Here is a 25,623-nt window from a genome sequence, read left to right on the forward strand (position 1 = left end):
GGTGTGCCAATAAAGAAATACAAAAAGGCTTGATAGATATAGTAGGGTAAAACCACCTATTGTTGGCATTACACCAATTTATTGGCACGTTACAGTTATTTATCAATAATAAGGTTACCAGTACCCGAACTCTGTATTTTTTTTGTGCAATAAATAGTAGTTTTAAAGTGCTATACTACTGGCAACACAGAAGTTGCCCCTTTTTGAAGATGGCGCCGCGGTGAACACTTGTTTATCGTACTCGGACTTGAATGAAAAAAACTAACAAAAATTTGTGTTTTTGCTAAGGTAAGAAGTTAACTATTCTCAATAATGTTCGCGAATCTTTCAAGTTCTGTTTAAAGCTACTGTTTTATACGATTATTTAGAAGTTTAAGTAGCTTTTTTTAATAACGATTTTTATTGTTTAAACCGATTTTGTAAAGTTTTTGCTGTGCCAATATATGGTACAAATAATATGAGTAAAACCTTCTTATTGGCATTGTGCCAACATTAGGTAAATAAACAAAAAATATATTTAATGTCAAAATATACTTAATATTAATTATCTTACGATTCAGATTTCAAATAATTGCGTGTCATAAGTTAAAAACATTTTTTTCCAAATGTTGGCCCACTGCCAATGGCATAGAAAACCATTAATTGGCAGCAGTGTCAATAATTAGTATCAAAAAACATTAGTTTTTTGCTATTTTTTTATGCATGTTTAGTTCACAAGTTTGCTTATTAAATGTAAAGATTTACCAACCATAACAATTATTTTTTATAATTTATATTTTAATCCTTACATTTAGAAAATATTTTCAGTTGTCTTCAAAATGAAGCCACGTACAAAAGCCATAAGTAATGTAAAGAATAATAAGGTAAAGCGGAAGATGTATTCCGAAGAAAATTTGCAAAAAGCCCTGGTAGAAATTACTAAGGGAATGAGTAAAAAACTTGCTGCCCGAACCTTCCAAGTGCCGCGTTCGACTATACAGTTTAGATTAAAGAATCCAGAGCATGGCTGTAAACCAGGCCCACCCACAGTTTTAAATAACGATGAAGAAGCGGCTTTAGTCGAATGGATTAAAGTTAGTAGCCAAAAAGGCTTCCCAAAAAGAAAAGACGATTTAATCAAAAGTGTTTCGCAATTTCTACAAAAAACCAATCGGGCGTCCTCATTTAAAAATGGCGAGAAATGGTTTAAATTATTTTTAGCCAGACATCCTACCCTTGCTTTTCGTACGCCAGAAGCAGTTACAACTGCCAGTTCAACTGTGTCAGAAAATGATGTCAGGGGATGGTTTCGGCAAATTAACGACTACTTTATTGAAAATAATTTGCTTCACATTCTTTCTGAACCAGATCGAGTGTTAAATGGAGATGAAACAAATTTTGTGTTGTGCCCAAAAACAGGCCTCGTTTTGAGTTCGAAAGGAGAGAAAAATGTTTATGAAGTTAATCACGCCCAGGCTAAAACTTCGTTGACTGTAATGTTTACTTTTAGTGCAGCTGGAAAGCTTACTCCACCAATGGTAATTTTTCCAAATAAAAGATTACCTGCAGAAATAACTTCTAAAATTCCAGAAGATTGGGGCGTGGGTCTCAGTGAGAATGGATGGATGAATACCGATATTTTTTTTGATTATATCAAGAATGTCTTACATCCCCATCTGGTCAAAAATGGTACAAAATTTCCTGTAATACTTTTTGTAGACGGTCATAAGTCTCATTTAACATACAATGTAAGCGAACTGTGTTCATCTTTGCAGATAGTTCTAATTGCTTTATACCCAAATTGTACGAGGCTTTTACAACCTGCTGACGTTGCTGCATTTAAGCCTTTAAAAACAGAATGGCAAAAAAGTGTTTTAGAATGGCGTAGAACTAATCCATCTCAAGCACTAACTAAGAATCAATTTGTACCATTGCTTAAAGACACAATAGAAAAAAGTATAAAGCCGCAAACTATTATCAACGGGTTTAGAGCAACAGGGATTTGTCCGTGGGATGAAAATGCAGTAGATTACAGTAAATGCCTTGGAACAAAATGCATAAAAATGTCCAACTCTTCTGACATCACCCGAGAAAAAGACAAATTACTCTCAAAAGAAGATTTTGTTAAATTAGTAGGCAATAATAACATTGATTGCATAGAAAAAGGAGAGTTAACATCAGAAGAGTCAATTGTTTTAATTAAAAAAATCTGGAATTTCTTTAGTTCATCAGCAAATATATCTTCAAATCAACAGCAAAATCTAGATGTAGAACCAGAACTTATAAATAATGTTGAAGACTTTAATAATAATTTAGAGATCGAAAATATGCAAATATTTATAAACGATTGTCCAAATAGCATAGTTGAATCAGAAGAATCTAAGTTACACCCTATTTCAGAAGAAATTGTTTTTGAAAAATTAGTAGAGTCCTCAGATGAAGGCAACGTGTTATTTGAAGATTTATCACAGGAACATCATTTTGAATTAATAAACCACAGTGTTCAAATACATAATACTACTCCCGAAAATCAGAATTTAACAAGAGTTCAGTCAATACAAATTATTTCAGATCAGTGTAATCCATCTGTCACACCTTCAACAATACCCATGAAAAATCTTACTCCCGTAAAGTTAAATGACATTTTGATATTACCCAAAACACCGACAAGAAAAGGACGTAAGAACTCTATAAAAACTCCGTTTGTACTAACCTCTGAACAGTGGAAAGCACAAGAAAGTGAAAAAATCAGAATAAAAAAAGAAAAAGCAGAAGGGATCAAGAAAAGAAAAGAAGAAAGAGAACGAAAGAAATTAGAAAAAGAGAAACAACAGGTGCCAAAGAAACAAACCAAAACAAAAAAGAAACCTAAAGACGAAATATCTAAAATACTATTTTCTGAGAAATTCTATAAATTTGATACTGAAACCATTGTTGAAAATAAAGAAAATGATCAGGATTTAATTGATACAAACAGAATGCAAGGAAGTCGTCATAATAAAACATACACCACGGACGAAATAGAAAAAATATTGACTGAATTAGATGATGATTGACCTTGTACATAGTTACTTAAAATAGTGATCTCAAAATGTTGATTTATATAGATTTGTAAAAAAAAAATATAGGATAGTATAAAAAACGATCTCAGTTGTTATAATTGATATTTTTATAAATATTTATAATGTTCAGTTTTCATGTTTAAGTGGCTTTTGTTTTCATGTGTAATGAGAAAAAAGTTTCTAATATATGTTCTTTAATTAAAATGTTCATTGTAGTCATTTTATAATGTTTTTCATTACTATACCATTTTTATTTGTTTCTTACTGTCTTAATTAAGGAAAATAGAGGATATGTCAATAATGGGTTATGATCACTGCCAATGAAGGGATTTTCTGTGCCAATGACTGGTTTTTTACTCAACATAATTTAATTCCGAAAAATGTTAAATCATACCGCATAATCTAGAATAAAATCTATTGGAAAAGGTTTTCTAATACTTTTAAAAGAGTTTAAATCAAGTTTTTATGTTTAAATTTCTATATTGTGAAAACTATATAAGGTTTTCATGAGATAGTCCCTTAAAGTGCCAATAAATGGGTGTTTTACCCTATAACCTTATATTTGAATTTGGTGTTAAAGAGTTATAACTAAGTTTAAAGGTTCGTCTCAGTAGAATTTCCCAAGCTGTCGGAGCTTTACATCTAATTCAAATCAATAAAGCACACATAAGTTAAGATTTAAGCCGCGAAAACGAGACAGAAAGAGTTAATCAATTTGACTTTTGGACTTTTGCTTCTAACCTAACAGTGTGCGACAGGGATGGCAATAACTTGCGAACAGAAAGCACGAGAACGGTCACCGTTTGTAAACAATCTTTATTGGCACCGGTTATACTAAAACAACAATTTGGATGACATTTAAAAGTGCTACGAACGACTTATCCAATAGTTTAATCTACTTCGATTTTTTTACAATTGTTTAAGTATATTTAAAAACTTTATTAATTTTCATAATTACATTACCGTGTGACCTGGTGTTAAAAGGGCTTAAGGACATCGTACAACAATGGCTTTTACGCTCAGTTATAAATTAATTAACACAATAGGATTAACACTAATGAATTTCTCACGTTAGAATCTACATTCAGAACCGGTTGTAGCTTTAGTTTTAAAGTAATAAATAAATATATTGGACAACATCACATACATTACTCTGATCCCAATGTAAGTAGCTGAAGCACTTGTGTTGTGGAAATCAGAAGTAACGACGACACCAACACCCAGACCCAAGACAACATAGAAAACTAATGATAATCTACATCGACTCGGCCGGACGAACCCGGGACCTCGGAGTGGCGTGCCCGTGACGCGTACACACTACTCGACCACGGAGGTCGTCAAAGAGTAATTGATGATTGGAGTGTTCTAATGCCACTAACACAATAGGCTATTTGACTGGTTCTTAAAATCCATTTTATATTATTTAGTAGAAGTTAAGGAACTCAGTACAAGTTGTTTTTTTTTTTTATTTCTAGTACATATTTACCGAAAAATATCATATTAAAAATTCCATATTTAAATAGCGTGCAAAAACGCTACTTGGACAATATGGAGCTGCAATGGGGTCGGTGACGTCACTTTCTTGTATTTTAATCTGTGGTACATATAGTAGGCAATCAAGGTTACCAAGCGAGTGACTTCATCATAAGCCCGGCCAATCAGGAGCGTTTTGTATCACGTGACAAACGTTTGAAAATTTGCATTTTTATTTATGGATTTTTGAATAAATTAGGTATTATTTTCCAGTTTCGTTAGTAAATAACCACTTTTTAAACTCATAATGTACACTGATTACAATAATTCACAATTTATTTTTCGCATTGTCAAATAGCCTACTTCTATTATAATTATTTAAATAATTTGGCCAATAAAATACATTTAAAAAAACACCTAAGCCCTTTTAACACCAGATAACTAACTTAGCGAATGATGAAATTTAAAAATTTTCTATTGTAGATAATAATGAGAAATATTTAATTTTCAAATGAATCAACGTGTTACAATTAGTATTGATATGTTTTACCTTCAATATCAGACATTTTATTTACCGCTAGACTTGAGATTACTTCACAAACCGAATTAAATAACATCTACATTGATCAATATGCGATTTGGAAACGTGAAACAGACACACAAACCTCACTCAGACGTATTTAAAAGTTATGCATTCACTGTACATAATATGCTGAATCATTTTCGATATGATTCTCTTCATATAGGTCGGAACATATAAACAGCTGTCCGGATAGTTCAGTCAGTATTGAATAAATAGTGAAAACGACACTTAGATGTCGCATCGGCAATATTCGTAAAACCGATCACATCCGAATTAAGTACGCTATCCCAAATTATCAATATTTATTTCTCATGTGAATATGATCTTTGCATAAAAGTAATAACGTGTAATATCGTACGACCTAATATATTCAATTCGACGCGTCGCTTTACTCGCACTCGCTGCCTCGGGTCAACTGACGCGAGAGTCTATAGCGACGAATAGCGTCGAGTGGCGCGATAGGGAGCTGTTTCTATTGGTTGTGAATCGGCAGTGATCGGTGTGATTGAATTTGCCGACGCTACATCTGAGTTGTGTCGTACTGTCCACACAAAAACTACAAATTTATCTATCTAGTTATCTCCTGCGGCTTCGCGCGAATTTAGGGGCTCGTTTGTCATGTGTTTAAATAATTAACTTTTAAAAAAAAATAAAACCGACTTCAAATGCGTTGGGGGTGAAATATTTTCTTCAAATTCGCATGAAACCACCCTTTTGATAATATCTATTCAACAAAAAAATAATCGTTCAATTGGTTTATAATCAGCGGAGATATTGCGTATAAAAAGTTCATTCCCTATTTTCCACCCTTGGGGGGTTGTGTGTGGTGTCGCGTAACAAACATAGGAAAAAAAACATACGGGTTGAATTGAGAACCTCCTCCTATTTTTGAAGTCTTCCTGGAGTTCAAATTTGCTTCATACAAAATATCATCAAAATCGGTTCAGCGGTTTGGTCGTGAAAGAGACAGACAGTCACAGTTACTTTCACATTTATAATATTATTATAGATGATTTGCTATTGAATGCTATTGATGATGTACTGTTTATAAAAAAAAATACAGATGAATTGATAACCTCCTTTTTTAAGTCGGTTGAAAACGGCTACCACAGATTACATAGATATTGTTGACTTCCCGGCAGGATATATTACACACATATATAACTGTATTTAACTAACATGACTGTATTTTTAAATGTTGAAAAAGAGTAACCACTGAGTATCTTGCCGGTTCTTCTCTGTAGAATCTACTTGTCAAACCGGTGGTAGCTTCATTTGATATAGTTATTAAATGAAGATTCAAAAGTGCTTGTAAAAGCCTACTTGAATAAAGTATGTATTGATTTTTTTTCTCTTTTTAATTAATATGTATAGGTGATAGGGTAGTCACTCACCCCCCTAGATATCCCCCTAAGACACGGATTCTCCCAGTTTAGGGGTACGGGCCTCTGAGATATATTACCTGATGTAATAACAACCAATACACTTTGATTTCGATTCGTAAGCATCTCACAATCACTGCAATCAGACCGAGCTGCCCGGACACCTGTATGTACAACGGAACAAGGGGGGAGGTGTACGCCTACTCGCTGTCGGAGTGCGGCTTCCTCTTCCTCCTGCCCTTGGGGTGCGCCTTGTACGTGTGCTTGCGGAGGTCCTTCAGCTTGAGGTACTTGCAGGGGCACAGCTTGCACAGGAACTTGAAGTCCTCCGGGTTGCCGTGGTTGCGCAGCGCGTGCCGGTCGCGGATCGCCTCCGACACGAACGAGCGGTGGCACGTCGCGCACTCGAACGGCTTCGACGTGCTGTGCGACTGGAACGACACGATATCGATCAGTACATACGAGAGAGATGGCAAGCCCAGGCGCGACTGAAACGCCACTATATTAATCAATATATATGAGAGAGATGGCAAGCCCAGGCGAGCACCGGCGACTGAAACGACACGATTACTTTATTATAAACTAGCGGTCGCCCGCGGCTTCGCCCGCGTAGATAACGGTTCATAATCAGTCTTCTAATATCCCTACTGCTGAGGCACGGTCACATTACTTACAAGAATTACTGCAACCGGCGCTTGGATCTATTGTGATAAACCTCAAATTCGTGATCACAGCACCTCAGCCAGACCAACATCAGCCACGAATCTGATGAGGTTCTTAGGGTCGGAGGTCATTATGCCCTCTAAGGACCGGAGTTAGAACATTTTATAGTTCTATCTTTTATAGTTTAGGCATCATAAGCAAAAAATCAACTTTTTTGGTAGATTTTTTCCTTTTTTGTCCGAAAAACCCAAAATATCTTACGGAAACCTATTTTTTTCAAAATAAAATTTAGCCTATGTTATGCAGGATTAATTTAGCTTTCGAATGGTGAAAGAATTTTTGAAATCGGTCCATTACTTTTTGAGCCTATTCATTACAACCAAACAAACAAAGTTTTCCTCTTTATAATATTAGTGTAGATGAATATATATGAGAGAGATGGCAAACCCAGGCAAACACTGATTCACGTGCTTAATCTGTCTCTATAATTCATCTCGTGCTCGGCGGTGAAGGAAAACATCGCGAGGAAACCTGCATGTGACAAATTTCATACAAATTCTGCCACATGTGTATTCCACCAACCCGCATTGGAACAGCGTGGTGGAATATGTTCCAAACCTTCTCCTCAAAGGGAGAGGAGGCCTTTAGCCCAGCAGTGGGAATTTACAGGCTGTTACTACTTACTTTATTAATATAAATACTTTTCAACCGACTTCAATCGTAAATTGCCTTTTAAGTAATCTAATATTTTTCATTTCATTTTACCTAGGAGGACTCTCAGAAATATATTAAATATGCAATTATTTTTATTACTTTTTAGTGCGTTTTTATTTGTTTTAAAATAGTGTTTTGTTTGAAGTCGGTTTTTCTTTTTGTTAAAATTTTATTTATACTTGCGTGGTAGGGCTTTGTGCAAGCCCGTCTGGGTAGACACCGTTCTCTTTCAGATCCGTTCAGTAATTTTGGAGTTTATTACAAACATACAGATATACAGACACGTCGGAGACTTTGTTTTACAATATGTAGTGATATAAAAGTAAATAGTGCACCGTTAGGAATATATATGATTAATATATTTTTATTTATAATACTATTACTTGTATCTACTTTAATTTAACTTCTAAAATTCCGATAACAGTTTCGTCGACAAAACGCCATTTTCGCTAATCCATAGTGAATATCATAGACTAATCCAGCTCTCGACCAATGAGAGCGCGTCAAATGTTGTTATCGGGCTTTTTTCTGTTATGATTGTATTAAAGCTACAATCTTCTATAGACTTTAATGCTATATATATAAATGTTAGTCGCCAAAAAAGTAGCCCATGTCTCACTCTTGGAGTTCAACTTTGTTTCACACCGAATTTCATCGAATTCGGTTCCGCGGTTTGGTCGTGAAATAGCAACAAACAGACACACAAAATTACTTTCACATTTATAACATCACTATAGATATATGTGACGTCTCGTGCGCTCGGACTGCCCCTGATAATCAACGCGTAACATTCCAAGGTCACTCACGACTTTCAAGTGCCTCTTCAGGCTGGAGTTGGTGCCGAAGCTGGTGTTGCAGATCTCGCACAGGAACGGCCTCTCGTTGCGGTGAGTGCGCTCGTGGACCTGCGGGGACGCCCAGTGGTTACAACGCGTGCTCTTAGCCGATGATTGTGGGTTCAAACCCAGACAAGCACCACTGAATATTCATGAGCTTAATTTGTTTTTATAATTCATCTCGTGCTCGGTGAAGGAAAACATCGTGAGGAAATCTGCATGTGTTTAATTTCATACAAATTCTGCCACATGTGTATTTCAATCCGCATTGGAACAGCGTGGTGAAATATGTTCCAAGCCTTCTCCTCAAACAGAGATGCCTCTGTCCAGCAGTGGGAAACAATGTGCACCCGTGTGACCTACAGCGGGTCTGCCTCCTCACCAGGGCCATCTTTAACACACTGGAGGCCCTGGGCAATAGTCTTAAGATAACGGGGCCGCTATGAATTTGAGAGGACATTTTGTTTTGAACAAACAAAGAAACTTTCATTGTTCTTCAATTTGTGAATAAATAAAGCTTTGGTGATACCTAGTTGCTGATTCGATACTATATTTGTAAGTGGGATATATTGGAAACTAGCAACCCGTACGGGTGCAATACTAATACTAAATAGACCAAAACTAAACTTCAAAAATTATCAGTGTTTTTTTACTATATTGATCAATTATTATAAACAAAAACCTTCATCTCGAATTACTCTATCTATTAAAAAAACCGCATCAAAATCTGTTGCGTAGTTTTAAAGACGACAGAGAAAGCGGCTTTGTTTTATACTATGTAGTGAAATCAGAATCCGCTATGAATTTGACAGGACACTTTTGTTTGAACAAACAAAGAAACTGTCATTGTTCTTTAATTTGTGAATAAATAACGCCATTATTGCCATATTTGTGGATTGGATAGAACGGAAAAGTCAATAATACAGAATAATAATTTTGAAAATGTTCCGATCTTTTTATACGGTCTGGTTTAAAGGGAGAGGAGGGCTCTGTCCAGCATTGTTTAGAGGCCCTGGGCGCATTAGGTTACATGGGGCGGGGGCGCGTCACCTGCAGGCTGTAGGCCTCGAAGAAGCCCTTCCCGCAGTAGGTGCAGCGGAAGGTGGCGCCGCGCAGCACGCGCTCGTGCGTCTTCATGTGCACGGCGAGCAGCGCGCGCGACCCGAACTTCTTCGGGCACTGCGCGCAGCCGTGCGTCTTCTCCTGGGGGGGGGGGCGATACGTCACGTTACGTTATAGCAGACAAATCACACCCAAATAGACTGTTTTTATCTCCATTATTGTCTCCCCTTGAGTGATTTTAAAATTAGAAATTATTTTTCCATTTACGACCTTTAAAATGCATTGACATAAATAGTCATTACTATTACACCTGAGGAAGTATCGCACGAAATTTATAAAACTACCACCTAGCATCTAAGAACTTCAAAGGTTATATTAAAAGAGTACTCTTCCTACAACAAAATCTCCAGGTCTCAAATTATCTATACACCAAATGCCATCAAAATCAGTTAAGTTGTTTGACTGTGAAGAAGTAACAGACAAAGTCAAATCCGCATTTATAATACACTAGCAATATTTTCATAGGAAAACTAAATATGGCATAACTATCCCTCCTTTTTCAAATAGGTAGGTAACCTGGCAAGAGAATAATCATTAAACAACAAAGTCTCACTAGGTGCGTGTCTCTGTGCTTGGCCAGTGAGTGCGGGTGCTTGAATCTCTTGGGGCAGTCGCTGCACTGGTAACCAGAGTCGCTGGTGTGCGTGGCGAGGTGCGCCCGAAGCGCCATCCAGCCCGTGAGCGTCTTCCCGCAGATCTTGCAGTCCCGGGACCGAGTTGGGTGGTACCTGGAAACATATGTATTGGTATAAAGTAACATCCTTCATATCTGAACATGTACCAACCCCCCCCCCCTGATCCTGAATAGGGCAGAGAATATGGGGGCTTCTATATACCGGGTGGTACCTGGAAACATAAGGATTGCTGTAAAGTAACATCCTGCATATCTGAACATGTACCAACCCCCCCCCCCCCCCCTGATCCTAAATAGGGTAGAGAATATGGGGCTTTTATATAAATGATTCTAAATTCATATTTAGTTAGATATATATTTATATGTTTTAATAGAACTGCAATTAAAATCAAGTAAGAGTTACATCGTCCCACAATTAGACAAAGATCTACTATATCTTTTCATCTTGTATAAGACATACTTTGTAAAGGAGTTCTTTTAAGCGGCTTAGAGTAGATTAATTGTTAGATATTACATCATTACATAGTATAAAACAAAGTCGTTTACTGCTGTCTGACCCTATGTATGCTTAGATTTCAAATTATACAGCAGATTTTGATGCGGTTTTTCTAATACATAGAGTGATTCGAGAGGACGGTTTTTTGTATATAATACATGTACATATAGTAAAGAAATACTGATAATTTTAGAAATTTCTAATGTGATATGAATAAACAAATTCTGTAGTATATTTAGTACCATTATTGGACCCGTCTGAAGCCGGGGCGGGTATCTAGTAATAAATACAGGTCACACCATTTCACGCAACCTTTACCAAGGGGTAAAGGTTGCGTGAAATGGTGTCTTGAAAATGCTGTCTGAAATCTTGTCTTTGTTTAAATGACATGTTGGGGCACAAGCATATAAGCCATGGATGGTAAATGTCTATGAAAAGTGGTCACCACCAAATCGGCTAACCATTAAATACCATGTAAATTGAATAGGTGTAAGATATTACTATTCAATTGTATTATAACGAAATGAATAAGTGACGATATTTGTACAAACAACATATGTTTGTTTAGGAGCCTGTCGCGTCTCAAACTGGTTGTGACAACAATATATGCAAAATTACGTCTTAATACCATGCGTTAAGGATCAAAATCATATGTAAACTTGGGTATTTCATATTTACGCTATATCATGCCTTATGCTTATAACGTAACACTTTTGTACAAGATAAAGTATTTCTTTGTTAATGGTAAAGCTCTTCTTATTGGTTTAACTTGAATCAAAGAATTAAACAGGCCTATTAATGGAATAACGTCTGAAACTGTACTAAGAATGGGCGTTCCACAAGGATCAAATTTGGGTACATTTTTATTTTTGTTATACATAAATGATCTTGTATTATTATGTACATATATTTAGGTTAAAAAAGAGTAACTACTGACTTTCTTGTCGGTTCTTCTCGGTAGAATCTACTTTCCGAACCGGTGGCAGATTCACTTAATATTGTTGTTTCAATGTTTCGTTTAAATGACGATATAAAAGAGCTTGTAAAAGCCTACTTGAATGAAGTATGATTTGATTTGATCAGTAAAGATGCTTGTAAAAGCCTACTTGAATAAAGTATATTTTTATTTGATTTGATGGGTAGGTAACCCTCTTGTGTAACCGTACCCGAAAAACAAAAGATAATCAAATAAAAAACGCACCTCTGTTTATGATTCTTCAAACTGGCCTTAGCGTTGAACACCTTATCACAATCCTTGCACCCAAACTTCCGTCCAGGAGTATTCACGTCCGTCACCTCGCTCTGATTCATGCGCTCGACCACTCTCGCCTCCTTCCTCATGTTCCTCCTCATCTCCTTCTCCTTCTGAAGTTCCAGTCTCTTCTCGTTTGTCAGGCCGAAGGAGTGCCACTTCGTGTGGATGAGGAACCGCTTCGGATGGTTGAAGTACAGGTTGCAGTGCGGACATTCGAAGAAAGCACCCTTTACTGACGCACCTGCAATTACGTTGGACAATATTATAAAGATGATGTTCTTTCTGATTGGTTCCAGGCCACATCCCACAGCTGGGTTCAAATTCTCCCTTCCTATAGAGAAGATTGTTTGGAGGCAATTTCATTCTAATTGGTCTCATGCAGCTTTCCTCGCGATGTTTTCCTTTACCGCCGACCACGAGATGAATTATAGACATAAAAATGAATATTCAGTGCTGCCTCCCACTCTGGGTTTGAATTCACAATCGGTTATGATGCTTGCGCTCTAACCACTACGCAATCTTAGCTGTTCTATTTACTTATTTAAAGATATTTTCTTTCAAAAACAAAATATATTAATATAAACAGATGATCCTACGATTTAAAGTAATAACATTAATTGCTAAATCTTGTATTAAATGTTGATTAAGTACAAAAGAAGTAAAGACATGTAATAAACGACCATGATGTCGAATTCAATCTATATAATTGGTTGAAGCTTGAATAATCTATAATATTTGATAATACATAGTTTGTCGTTTCGAATGTTGCCAAAAGTCATGATCGGAAATTTTGAATTCAAATCAAAGTGGATATAAGAAGTTAAGTGTAACAGTGTAATTATAACTAGATATATTAATCATTAACTCCTAGTAGTGCCCAACATAGCTGAGTTATTAGCAAATCGAATAAAGTACGTGATCGTGTATGTGATCTAATGTTTGTATATATTTTTTTCTGCTCCCTTTGGAATAGACTTTATTTTTATTTATAAAACAGCCATCTAACATGTTGATAAATATATTTTCTAAAATAAATATATTTAGATTCCTTTTCCCAGACAAAAAAAAACAAAAGCGCGCGAAACTGAATCAAACCGCCATTAATATTTCTTTTTGGGCGCGAACTGGCGCGACTTGTAGTTTCAAGTTTGTTAAATAGTTTACTTCAATATGTATGATTTTATGATTTATTTATGTTAAGATAAATTCACAGTTAAAACTGTATTTAAAATTGTTAGTTATATATTTTAAGTAATTTAAATTCTTGTTTTTTTTTTTAATATATGATATTCTGTATAAATAAACACCATTTTAAATATTTAACAACATCACATATATTACTCTGATCCCAATGTAAGTAGCTAAAGCACTTGTGTTGTGGAAAGTCAGAAGTAACGACGGTACAAACACCCAGACTCAAGACAACATAGAAAACGGCCGGGTATCGCACCCGGGACCTCGGAGTGGTGTAACCATGAAACTATGTAATTTTTTTTATTTACTTGGTGTACTTGGGTACCACTCATCAGTTATTCTACCGCCAAATAATAGTACTCAGTATTGTTGTGTTCCGGTTTGAAGGGTGAGTGAGCCAGTGTTACTACAGGCACAAGGGACGTAACATCTTAGTTCCCAAGGTTGGTGGCACATTGACGACGTAAGGAATAGTTAATATTTCTTACAACGTCATTGTCTATGGGTGATGGTGACCACTTACCATCAGGTGGCCCATTTGCTCGTCCGCCAACCTATAACATATAAAAAATATATATATAATCTTACCATTCCTTATAACTTCCTTCGCCACATTAATACTGTTTTCAGAATCTATAATATCATTATTTGCGACATCATCATTTTGTATACCGAAGATATCTCGGTGAAATGGATTTAAATGCTCCATGTCCACGATACTCGGTACAACTTCAACTTTGATAACGACAGAGTTATCTATAATAATATCTGGTTTTGCATCAGTGTCCGGCATTAACGGGGGTTTAACATCTTCACTGTCAGATGATTCTTCGTCACTGGCACTCTGACTATCTTTTACAGTTTTTGCTTTGTCGTTTTTATTATCACTGTTATCAGTGTTAGCAGTTTCCGTATTTTTATCATTTTTAGTGATATTTTCATCTTCTGTATCCATTTTGTCGTTGCTAACATTTGTACTCTCTTGACTTGTTTCATCGTTAGAATAATTCGATGGTGACGGTGAATTTGATTGACTATTCAACGCTTGACTACTGTTCGAAACCGATGCTTCTGATTCTCTTAAGTTTGATTTAGTCTTGTCTGTTAAGTCTTGATCATTTGCAGGACTATCCTGGTTAATGTAATCGCTTTTCCTTGTATTTGACGAATGTGACAAAATATTCTCTATCATTTTAACGGTATTCTCTAAACTACGTCGTCTTGAATCTTGGTCTTTCAAAAACCCTTTGCCTAAATCTGAACTAATGTATGGATAATTTGGAGTCAAATTGCTTTCAAGGTTTTGGGGTTTGGGAATATTGAGATTGTCTGTGAAACTAGGCTCCTCCGTCTTTTGAGGGACAACGTCTTGTCTTAAGACCGGTTCCTCGTATGTGTTTAAAGGTTTCTGTACAACAGGCGGATATTTCGGTAATTTCGCACTCAAATCGAGGTTGTCCTGGTTCCCTCCGTTTTCATGATTATTCAACGGCACAGTTACTTCGGGGCTTTGATATGGGCTCGAAAAGATATTCAACATTTTCTGAGGCTTGTTGCTTAAGTCTATATTTTGTTCGTAGTACGTTGGCCTCGGAGATACGAGTCGCTCTTTATCTAAGTGAGAATAACCATCCATCTGTTTATGCAGATCTGCTTTCGATTTAGCGTTCATATGTAAACTGTAATCTGTGTATTGTCTAAAATTAGGTTTGTAACACTGATAATTGTGGGCATCCATGCCCATTTGCTTGTGAAAGGCCTTAGTTTGGACTTGTGGTATGTTCAAAGTCTTATTGACACTGTGCTCTTTGTGTTCGCTGTAAGGATCCGGCTTGCCGTATTGGTAGCCGAGCATGCTGTGCTGTTCATTGTGCATGTTCAGATTCATTGGCAACATGCTCGTCTGCCAACTGTTGTGCATCGGATTAGGGGCTACGTTACTCGGTTGAAAGCCAATCGGGTGATAGTTTTGAAAGTGACTCAAATTCGTGTTCATATTTAAACCGTACGTTCCGTAATCCGGTAGATTGAAGTGCGGAGACGGCTGAGGCGGAGGATGGGCTATTTTACCCAAATTATTTATGTTATTATCAATATTCATTCTATCGTTCATCGATGTCATGTTTGTTTGAGAATTTACGTTCATTGGAACATCGCTTCCAAACTGTCCTGTATTATGCAACATCGTTAAAAACTCACTTAACCCACTTGTTTTAATTTAGAGTAATTAGATCGACACAAAAACACTGCATAAACACATACTCCGATGTCCATTTTGACATTCTCATATACACTCGATGCGATAAAATGATTTTTGATGTGGGAACGCCTGTGCTATCGTATATTATTATACGACCAATATGAAGACATTGCTATGTATAAGAACACAAATAACACTCTTTCCTTTTAACACAGATGTAAACAATTGCTATCCCTTTTCTACATTTGAGAAGTTGTTTTCTTATCTCTGTCTAATTATTTCGATAAGAGTGCTATCTACTAATAAGTTGAATATTACACGTCACTTAGTTTTGCGCAGGTTATATCAATGTTTTTTTTTTTTTTTAATTCTGATATTAATATTAATAATTATTATTTACTAAAATGATTTTGATACAATAAATAAAAAAGGCATATTTTATATAATGTTAAACTTTAAAATTGTGACCACTAAACATTTATGGTAAAAAATTTAAACCGGGTATAAAAGCATTAATAAAATTAATGCTTTACTAAAATAAATTATTAAATATTAGAAACTGTAAGTTTTTTTTTATTATCACATAACTATATATGTTGGTGTATTGTTAAAAATAGACAGACATTTAAATAAAATACATCTTTAATGTTTGTTTGCTCATTGACATTAAAATACGGGATGTAAAGTTACGAGTTAAGAATTTACGCTTCCCAGAATAATGTTATAATGTATAAATCATTCTGAATACATCGAAATTCATTTGTATATTTTGACGTGAGCGTAATCGGTCGTGCATTTCCTATTTGTGTTAGCAAATTATGTTTTATGCAATTACGTGAGTAATGTATTAAGAATTGAATATTTTTATAAATAAGTGAAATTAACACGCAATCATGGCGTTGAGCGCCGTTGCGGAAGATTATTTTCGTTCCATGAATCCTTTAGCCTCAAAAATTCACGAAGATATTACTGAAGCAAAAAATTCATATGAAAACATTTGGGATACGCTCACGGACAAAGAAAAGGTAATTACAACAATTTCTCTTGTATTAAAACTGAAACAATATAGAATTAACATAGGATTATGTTTATAAAAAATTACAAAACTGTGGCAAATTTGAAAGTCCTTTTTTTTATTACAGGCGGAAATTATTAATGAATCGATCATTAAACCTGAAATAGTTCTCAAATATGCGTTGCTGGAAAGTTTGGAGTTCGATTTAAACGAACCACCAGTGCGGAAAGATAATTTAATGTCGTTCTTTGGGCGCGAACACGGGCTAAGAATGATACAAGATGAGAACACATCATATCGTGACGAACACTCCGCCCCTTTCATTTACCAGACGAAGAGTCAACTCAATCTGTGTGTGCTGAGCGAGCACAGAGTGACCAAAGATGTGAAATGTACGTCACCTCCACCAATAATGACGGAACTTGCATTATCTCACTCAAAAGTTGTTAATGAATTAAAAAACGCTTTAAAATCTCATGACGTATTAAAAAGCACTTTTAAAGATAAGGAACCTCATGACAGGGATGTGATATCTCCCACGGGCTTTATAAGCAAGTTTATGGGGAATTTTAAGAGTAAGGATGAGGAACGGGAGTGTTTAATGCCGTCTTTACCTCAGACTCAGATTGTGGCTTCTTCGGAGAACTTCTTCAGGACAAATTTCAAGAGTCCCCCTAATGATAGCAAGTTTGAAAAGGATTATAGGAGCAGTGTTGTTAAGTCACATAGCGGTAAGTACATTTGCTTATCTTCAGTTTTAAAAGTCTCGTGTATGTTTGGTAAACATATTTCTGATAGTAAATAAATAGATTTTATACTGAGAATTTCATTTATGTATTGGTGTAATTAGTTTTGTTTGCTCTGGTTTATGTTGAACGGGCTTTAAATATGACTAATTGCAATAGGTCTCCTTTCCTATTAAGGAGGAAGCTTTTTGCACCCCTAAGTAGTAAACATAAATAAAGCTCATCTAACTCAGATGTAACGAGAAAGACCACAGTGGTGTGCACTTGGAGAGGCCTATGGCCAGCAGTGGACAAAAATAGGCTGATGATGATGATGAACTTAGATATTTTTGTCTGTCTTTTGATTTTGAGTCCAAAATCATTAAATCAAATATTGCAACCCGTGTACCATCTCAGGACAACATTTATATAAATAATTTAATGTTTATAAATATTTCAAACGTAATATGATAATTATATATCGCAATAATGTAAATAAATGCAATGGTAATATGCGTATACATGTATAACAACAGGAAACACTTGTAATAATTTATGAACACAACTTTATTATCATGCCGTTAGTCTGCAGTCAGAATACTAACTATATAATGAATACAACTCTCACTGAATATAGCAATTGTATTTAATATAAAACTATAAGTTCTTTGACTGTTTTTTGGTTTATATAGCCACAGGTTCAAACATCCTAGTATCACACCCAAATTCTTTGACTCGTGTTTAGCTTATACAACCACAGGTCCTGAAGTCCCGGTATCAAACCCATAAATTCTCCATAATTCTTCTAGTAGCTTGTCAGAGTTATGGTTAATATTTCACAGTAATAAGACCTATGGGGATTCATGACAATTCACTATCAGGTGGCCCATTTCTCACAGAAATGTCGTAGTTATATTTATTAAATCAGAAACTACTAATCTTAATATATTGCTAGAAATAGAGCCCCAAAGTCTCCGTTGGTCGAATCCAGTCTTTAATAACTTATATTCTTCAATAATAATGGTATGAATCATATTAATTAAATACAATTAAATCATTATTTATACTGTATGCTTATTTATCATCTATATGATTTAAAATGTTTTAAATTAATAAGACATATGGAAGAATTACGGGCAAAACTTCATAATATTATTATTTATTGATAAGAAAGTTACATAAAACAAGATTCCTTTAACCTTATTTTAGCTGTCCACTTATGATTAGAAGTCATTTGGGATTGGGTGAACATACATAAGTAAAAGCCTGTAAATTTAGTCTTCCATTAAGGAGAGGGTTTGGAACATATTCCACCACACTGTTCCAATGCAGGTTGGTGGAATGTACATGCAGAATTTCGATGAAATTAGACACACACAGGTTTCGTCACGATGTTTTCCTTCACCGCCGAGCACGAGATGAATTATAAACACAAATTAAGCACTTATATATAGTGGTGGTTGCCTGGGTTTGAATCCGCAATTATCGGTTAAAACGCACGCGTTAACCACTGGGCCATCTCAGATTGTATACATACATACCAATCAAATAATGTACCTACCATAATATATTATTCTGAATGAAAAATCCAACTATAATTTTACAATAGAATTTCAAAACATACAATTATCTTGTATATGTGAGCTATTATTATTCAATCGCCGTCACATGTACTATTGTTTATAAATACATACCTCACGTATAGAAGGATATTATTAATATTTTGATGTTATGAAATAGGTAATACTAACATCTATATTGTAATCAGTGGCGTAGCTATCGTAGGGCCAGGTGGTGAACCAGGGCCCCGGAGTTCAGGGGGCCCTCTAAACTAAAACCTTAAGCTTCTGAAGCTAGAAAAACACGACCCTGCGCACAATTCTTATTTGGTATCTGTAATTTTAAACGGTAATTATTAGTTAAAGAGGGGGTGAGGGCCCGATTCTTTTTCTATGCACCGGGCCCTTTCCTCACCTAGCTACGCCACTGATTGTAAGTTCTTGAAGTAATTTCAAGGTAAAGTTAAATCCTTGCGAACGATGCCGCGGGATCAGCTTATATTAGTTATATTAATTACTAAGAACATGCGTAAGAATATACATACATCTTCCCGGCCGAATAGTGTGTACACACACCAGTTTTCATGATTCCCAACTGAGTCAATGTACAAAAACTTCATTCTTTTTCGTTTTCTATGTTGTCTTGAGTATGGTTGTTTGTGGTACCGTCGTTGCTTCTGATTTTCCATAACACAAGTGCGTTAGCTACTTACATTGGGATCACAGTGATATTTGTGATGTTCTAGGTTACATCACCTTTAAATTGAGGGACAAACACTTTTTTTTTAAATTGGTAGTTAGTGTTGGCCCTAATGACCTCTACAGGCGAGCTAAACAACTCAAGTCTTAAGATGAGAACCCACTTAAGGGACAAACATACAAAACAAAAATTCTTGTCATCCTTTTTTCGTCTAAGATGACCTTTGAAAGTTTTATCAAAATTAAACAGTTAATGAACGCATAGGGAACAAATATTTATTTTTTATTTATTAATTTAGCGGTAGAGATAAGTATCGTGTGATAGAAAACACACTTTAGGCGTTATCTGTGACAAAAACTTAACTTCAATAATACAATTGGCTAATTGACTGGTTTTTAAAATCCATTTTATATTATTTAGTAGAGGTTAAGGAACCCAGTAAAAGTATTTTTTTTTATTTCTAGTACATATTTGCCGAAAAATATCTTATTAAAAAATCCATATTTAAATAACGCGCGAAAACGCTACTTGGACAATATGGCGCTGCAAAGGGGTCGGTGACGTCACTTTGCTGTATTTTAATCTGTGGTACATATAGTAGAAAAGCAAGGTTTACAAGAAAGTGACTTCATCATAAGCCCGGCCAATCATGAGCGTTATGTGTCACGTGACAAACGTTTGAAAAAATGAATTTTTATTTATTGATTTCTGAATAAATTAAGTATTATTTTCAAGTTTCGTTAGTAAATAACTATTTTTTAACTCATAATATACAGTGATTACAATAATTCACAATTTATTTTTCGCATTGTCAAATAGCCTATTGCAGTAATTCTGACGCATGCTGTAATCGGCCTAGTGGGATGGAAGGTCGGATATAATACGCTATTTTAATAAGTCACGAAACATACAGTAATTGTTCAAGGAAATAATAATTTCACGAACACTAGTTTATATTATTTCATTTTACATTACATGACATTAACAGCCTGTAAATTTTCCACTGCTGGGCTAAGACCTCCCCTCCCCTTTGAGGAGAGGGTTTTTAAGTTATGGAATAACTTAAACGCTGTTCCAATGCGGGTTGGTGGAATACACATGTGGCAGAATTTCAATGAAATTAGATACATGCAGGTTTTACGATGTTTTTCTTTACCGCCGAGCATGCGAACCACATTCAGTGGTTGCCTGTGTTTGAACCCGCAATCATCGGTTAAGATGCACGAGTTCTAACCACTGGGCCATCTCGGCTCTACTATATTACTTCGGTTTTATTTAATTGATAACTTTCTATAACCTTGAGCTTCGATGAATCACATCTGACTGATGTCCTGAGAAGTTCATAAAGTTACGTATTTTGGCAAACAATCTTGATTTTTGACGTACACATACTGAGATGAGTCTCCGATTGATTCGAAGATATATTGTAATATGTTTGCACAATACTGCTCTAGTTTTAAATATGACATATATATTTACATAAATAAATTTATAAATAAAATGTCACTAAATTTATTATGTAATCTTTAAACGATTGATTTCTATAGGCCTTATTTGGTCACGGCAAGTTTCAGGAATCTTTCGTTAATTTTAAACACTTTCTGATTTAAATTACTCCTCTCTCTGGATACTCTAATTAAATAATATGTTTAATAGTTAAATAGTTACATATTATCATTTAATTAATTGATATAAAGTAACCTACTTTTCAAATGTGTGCCATTGCCATTGATTTTACGACTTTTAATTGAACAGTAATATTTTTATTTTGATTATATTTTACGAAAGAAGACCATATAATAACATGAATATCGTACGACACAACTTAGTTGTAGCATCGGCAAATTCAATAAAACCGATTACTGATGATTTATGCAACCAATAGAAATAGCTCCCTATCGCGCCATTCGACACTATTCGTCGCTATAGATTCTCGCGTCAGTTCAAACCGAGACAGCAAGTGCATGTAAATCGTCGTGTCAAATTGACGAGTACATTAGGTCATGTGATATTACAGATTATTACGATGTAAAAATTATATTCACATTAGAAATAAATGTTGATAATTTGGCATAGCGTAGTTACTTCGGATGTGATCGGTTTTAAGAATTTTGCTGATATAATAAAGACCCATCTTCAAGAAAACAGAAATTTGAAATAATTAACAATTTTTAGTTTTCAATATTTCTATTTTCCAAGTTTTTCTACAATCATCCTTTATCCTTATCGCTGTTAAGTTATTGTTTAATGAAGCATGTGTGGAGGAGTACGATAAGCAAACTAAATGTTTTGTAAATACACATTTAAAATATATACAAGTATGAAAACATACAATGTTTGAATCCGAACCAGTAATGATTTCTCATGTCTTAATTGTGTTTATAATTCATCTCGTGCTCGGATAGCGGATGTGTGAGCAAAATTCTAACATGTGTAGGCGCCAAGCCACGTTGGAGCATCTGTGATGTGTCTGTGATTTCATAATTAGAGATATTATCTTTATCTCTTGTCCAGTAAAACAGTACAGTAACAGCCTGTAACTTTCCCATTGCTGGGCTAAGGCCTCATCTCCCACTGAGGAGAGGGTTTGGAACATATTTAACCACGCTGTTCCAATGCGGGTTGATGGAATGCATATGTTGCAGAAATTATACACGTGCAGACTCTTAATTAAATTGAATTAGATTCTTTGTCCGATGGCTCAAAATGTTTAAATATGTAAATAGTTACATTATTATAGGAAGTATTCTTAAGAGGGTATATTTGTACAGTTATGTACGTGTATGTTGCACAACTGTGCAAATTCGACACCTGTGGAGGAAGGTATTGTGTCACTTAAACTTGAAAATATACTGGTTCGTTCAAAACGAAACCTAAGTACTGACAGTACTAATGCTTAGGTCGTGATCCGAATTTAATCACTATCATGCAACCGCCAAAAGCTACACAAAGTAACACACAAGTAAACTTAACAAAATATGTCCAATATAAAACTCCGTATTTATCACAATCACTTTCTTTATATTTCTCTTGACTTTTGCACACATTTTTATTGTTTATAAAATTTATAAAAATAAATTGAAAAATAATAATTTTTAACGTTAGATAAATGACGGCTTACATTTGAATAAAGATTACTCATATTTACCAACTTGAATTAAAGTCATATTTGTACAGTACAGCCTGCGAATGTTTCACATTTCCTGAGCTGAAGTGATATCTCTCTTTATCGTACTTATTGAAACATATATGTACATAAGCAAGTTTGGTGTAGAGACGTATATATATGTATTTGAGAGTTAACGAAAATTAATTTAGTCCGCGATTCAATCACGAGCCTTGTTTGACCAATAATATGATTTTTTCTTTGATTTCTATAATAATTTAAAACATTAATTATAATATAATAACTTAAATCACACGGTACATCACTCCGAGGTCCCGGGTTGGATTCCTGGCCGAGTCGATATAGATTATCATTAGTTTTCTATGTTGTCTTGAGTCTGGGTGTTTGTGTTACCGTCGTTACTGATTTTCCATAACACACGTGCTTTAGCTATTTACATTGGGATCAGAGTAATGTATGTGACGTTGTCTCAAATTTATAAAAAAAAATCAAACTCATATATATTTATCTGCTGTTAAGTTCGTAATAAAATAAACAATCGCATCTATTCCGTTATGTTCCGTTGTTTGTTTTATTATTCGTCGGTCAGTGGAGCATGCCTTATCTCTGTTTAATTAATTACGGTACGACTCGTTACTCATACGTAGATTACCTTCTGTGTGATGGTCTCTGCTAATTTGTACAATTACTACTAGTTTACGCTCACGTTTTGCCCGCATTTGAGAGAAGAGGGGAGCGGTGTTGTTGCAGGTGTTGGGTAGCAATTATATCCAGACTGTAAATGTACAACAGCCTGTAAATTTCCCACTGCTGCGCTAAAGCCTCCCCTCCCTTTTGAGGAGAAGGCTGGGAATATCTTCTACCACGCTGTTCCAATGCGGGTTTGTGGAATACACATGAGGCAGAATTTCTTTAAAATTAGACACATGCAGGTTTCCAAACGATGTATTCCTTGACCGCCGAGCACGAGATGAATTATAAACACAAATTAAGAACATGAATGTTCAGTGGAGCTTGCCTGGGTTTGAGCCCGTAATCATAGGTTAAGATGCACGCGTTCTAACCACTGGGCTATCTCAGCTCTTCTATACCAAGAGAACCGTTAATTATTTCGTGATAAATAAGTATCAATGCCTATCTATTTCTGTGCCAAATTTCATTCAGATCAGTTTAGATGTTCTAAGCTTTTAGGAGTGTTTAAGTGACAAACGTCCATCAAAACTTTCGCATTGATTATATTTATAAGATGAACATATTTCTTCGCGAACTCAATTTTGACTTTGCTCCGTTAACTTGCTAAAAAGAACGTGATTAATATGAGTCTGTATACATTTTGCCTTTGTACATTAATACATTGCAATATTGAAATAAGTAAGATCGTGTTATGACCCATATTACATGCATATATCATTGGAATTAATTAACATGACTGTTTTTAAATGTTGAAAAAGAGTCTAAGTCTAAACTACTGAGTTTCTTAACAGTTTTTCTCGGTAGATTCTTGGTACTTTCCAAAACGGTGGTAGCTTCACTTAATATAGTTGTTAAATGACCATTCAAAAGTGCTTGTAAAAGCCTTCTTGAATAAAGTATATTTTGATTTTGATTTCTAGGCAAAGACTTTCTTGAGGAGATGATTTGAAACTTATTCCACTCTGCTTCAATGCAAGTTAGTGCATATACGGTACATTTTTTTCCCGAACAACAAGAGATATCTACATTATAAACACATGAAAATTGAAACTCGAAAAGTTCGGTTAATAACGTAGTAGCGAAGCGCCGTCATGGATTGTAGAAGTTATTATATAAAATAAGATATTATATTATTTTAACTAGCTGCCTAGCCCGGTTTCGCATGTTTTTTTTTCATGTATGTGTGTGTGTTTTTTTTTTCATTACGACATCACATTAGAAAGTTCCAAAATTGTCAGCGTTTCTCCACTATATTGTCCATGTATTATATATAAAAACCTTCCTCTTGATTCATTCTATTTACTTAAAAAAACCTCATCAAAATCCGTTGCGTAATTTTAAAGATCTAAGCGTACATACAGGCAGCGGTAAGCGACATTATTTCGTTCTGTGTAAAGATTAATATGTTTCCTTTTTCAGATCTCTCGGAGGAGAACAGAGGCTTGCTGTCCTCTAGTCAGGCGTCTTCGGGCACTGACTTCCAGTCAACGGAGACCCTGACGGAGACGAGTACACTACCAAAGACAGGTTACGATTTCCTAGATAACTGGTAATATATGTATTCGTATATTATGTACGTTGTTAAAACCTAGCCGCAATACGTAAGGCCTTTGATATACTCTCAATACACAATCGAATATTCCGTTTGAATATCGAATGGTAGCAAATGTCATTCGATAGTCTGTGCAGTTTTGGAAAATACCAAACTCGTAACTTTTTGATATTTTATTAAAAGTACTCTTAATTGATACTATCAAGTGTGAAATTAATGTAAAAACTGTTTGTTTTATCGAAATGTAAAATTTGATTCAAAAGTAGGAGTAGATTCTAAAGAAAATTTACTTCTGTACTCAGTGATAGAAAAATATTCAAAACGCCCTCAGTTTAATACATTAATTTTAAGTAGTATTACAATGACGTCATAAAACGTCGAAATGAGAATAAAAAATCCTGGCAATTACGTGTGGTAAAAGAGCGTAATTATCATTACTAGTTTTCAGAACAACTTTTTAAATTTTAAGGCTAGATACGATTATGAAATACGTAAAATGACATATTGTCCGGCTGAGAGAATGTTACGTCTGTCGAATGGACGATGGAAGTTTGAAGTGGCAAAGACTTTTTTTATGGTATAGGTTGGCGGACGAGCATATAGGCCACCTGATGGTAAGTGGTCACCATCACCCATAGACAATGACGCTGTAAGAAATA

General features: G+C 35.1%; 3 protein-coding genes across 3 annotated transcripts; 2 read left to right on the forward strand and 1 right to left on the reverse strand.

Moving 5' to 3' along the window:
* The first annotated feature begins 44 nt into the window (after window positions 1-44).
* LOC124541943 lies at window positions 45-3,265 on the forward strand. Its single transcript, XM_047119882.1, has 2 exons — window positions 45-288; window positions 808-3,265. The coding sequence occupies exon 2, from the start codon at window positions 819-821 to the stop codon at window positions 3,033-3,035; it is 2,217 nt and encodes a 738-aa protein (XP_046975838.1). The 5' UTR covers window positions 45-288; window positions 808-818; the 3' UTR covers window positions 3,036-3,265.
* Window positions 3,266-6,439: 3,174 nt separating this feature from the next.
* LOC124541983 (zinc finger protein 37-like) lies at window positions 6,440-15,912 on the reverse strand. Its single transcript, XM_047119928.1, has 6 exons — window positions 13,982-15,912; window positions 12,146-12,440; window positions 10,368-10,542; window positions 9,743-9,895; window positions 8,663-8,761; window positions 6,440-6,910 (listed from the first exon to the last, which is right to left on the reverse strand). Exons 1-6 carry the CDS (start codon window positions 15,576-15,578, stop codon window positions 6,680-6,682), a joined length of 2,550 nt encoding a protein of 849 aa, XP_046975884.1. The 5' UTR covers window positions 15,579-15,912; the 3' UTR covers window positions 6,440-6,679.
* Window positions 15,913-16,291: 379 nt separating this feature from the next.
* LOC124542031 (uncharacterized protein C1orf198) lies at window positions 16,292-25,340 on the forward strand. Its single transcript, XM_047119988.1, has 3 exons — window positions 16,292-16,618; window positions 16,736-17,339; window positions 24,832-25,340. Exons 1-3 carry the CDS (start codon window positions 16,487-16,489, stop codon window positions 24,963-24,965), a joined length of 870 nt encoding a protein of 289 aa, XP_046975944.1. The 5' UTR covers window positions 16,292-16,486; the 3' UTR covers window positions 24,966-25,340.
* The last annotated feature ends 283 nt before the right edge of the window (window positions 25,341-25,623 follow it).

The sequence above is a fragment of the Vanessa cardui genome, chromosome 29 (assembly GCF_905220365.1).
Source record: "Vanessa cardui chromosome 29, ilVanCard2.1, whole genome shotgun sequence".
Taxonomy (NCBI): domain Eukaryota; kingdom Metazoa; phylum Arthropoda; class Insecta; order Lepidoptera; family Nymphalidae; genus Vanessa; species Vanessa cardui.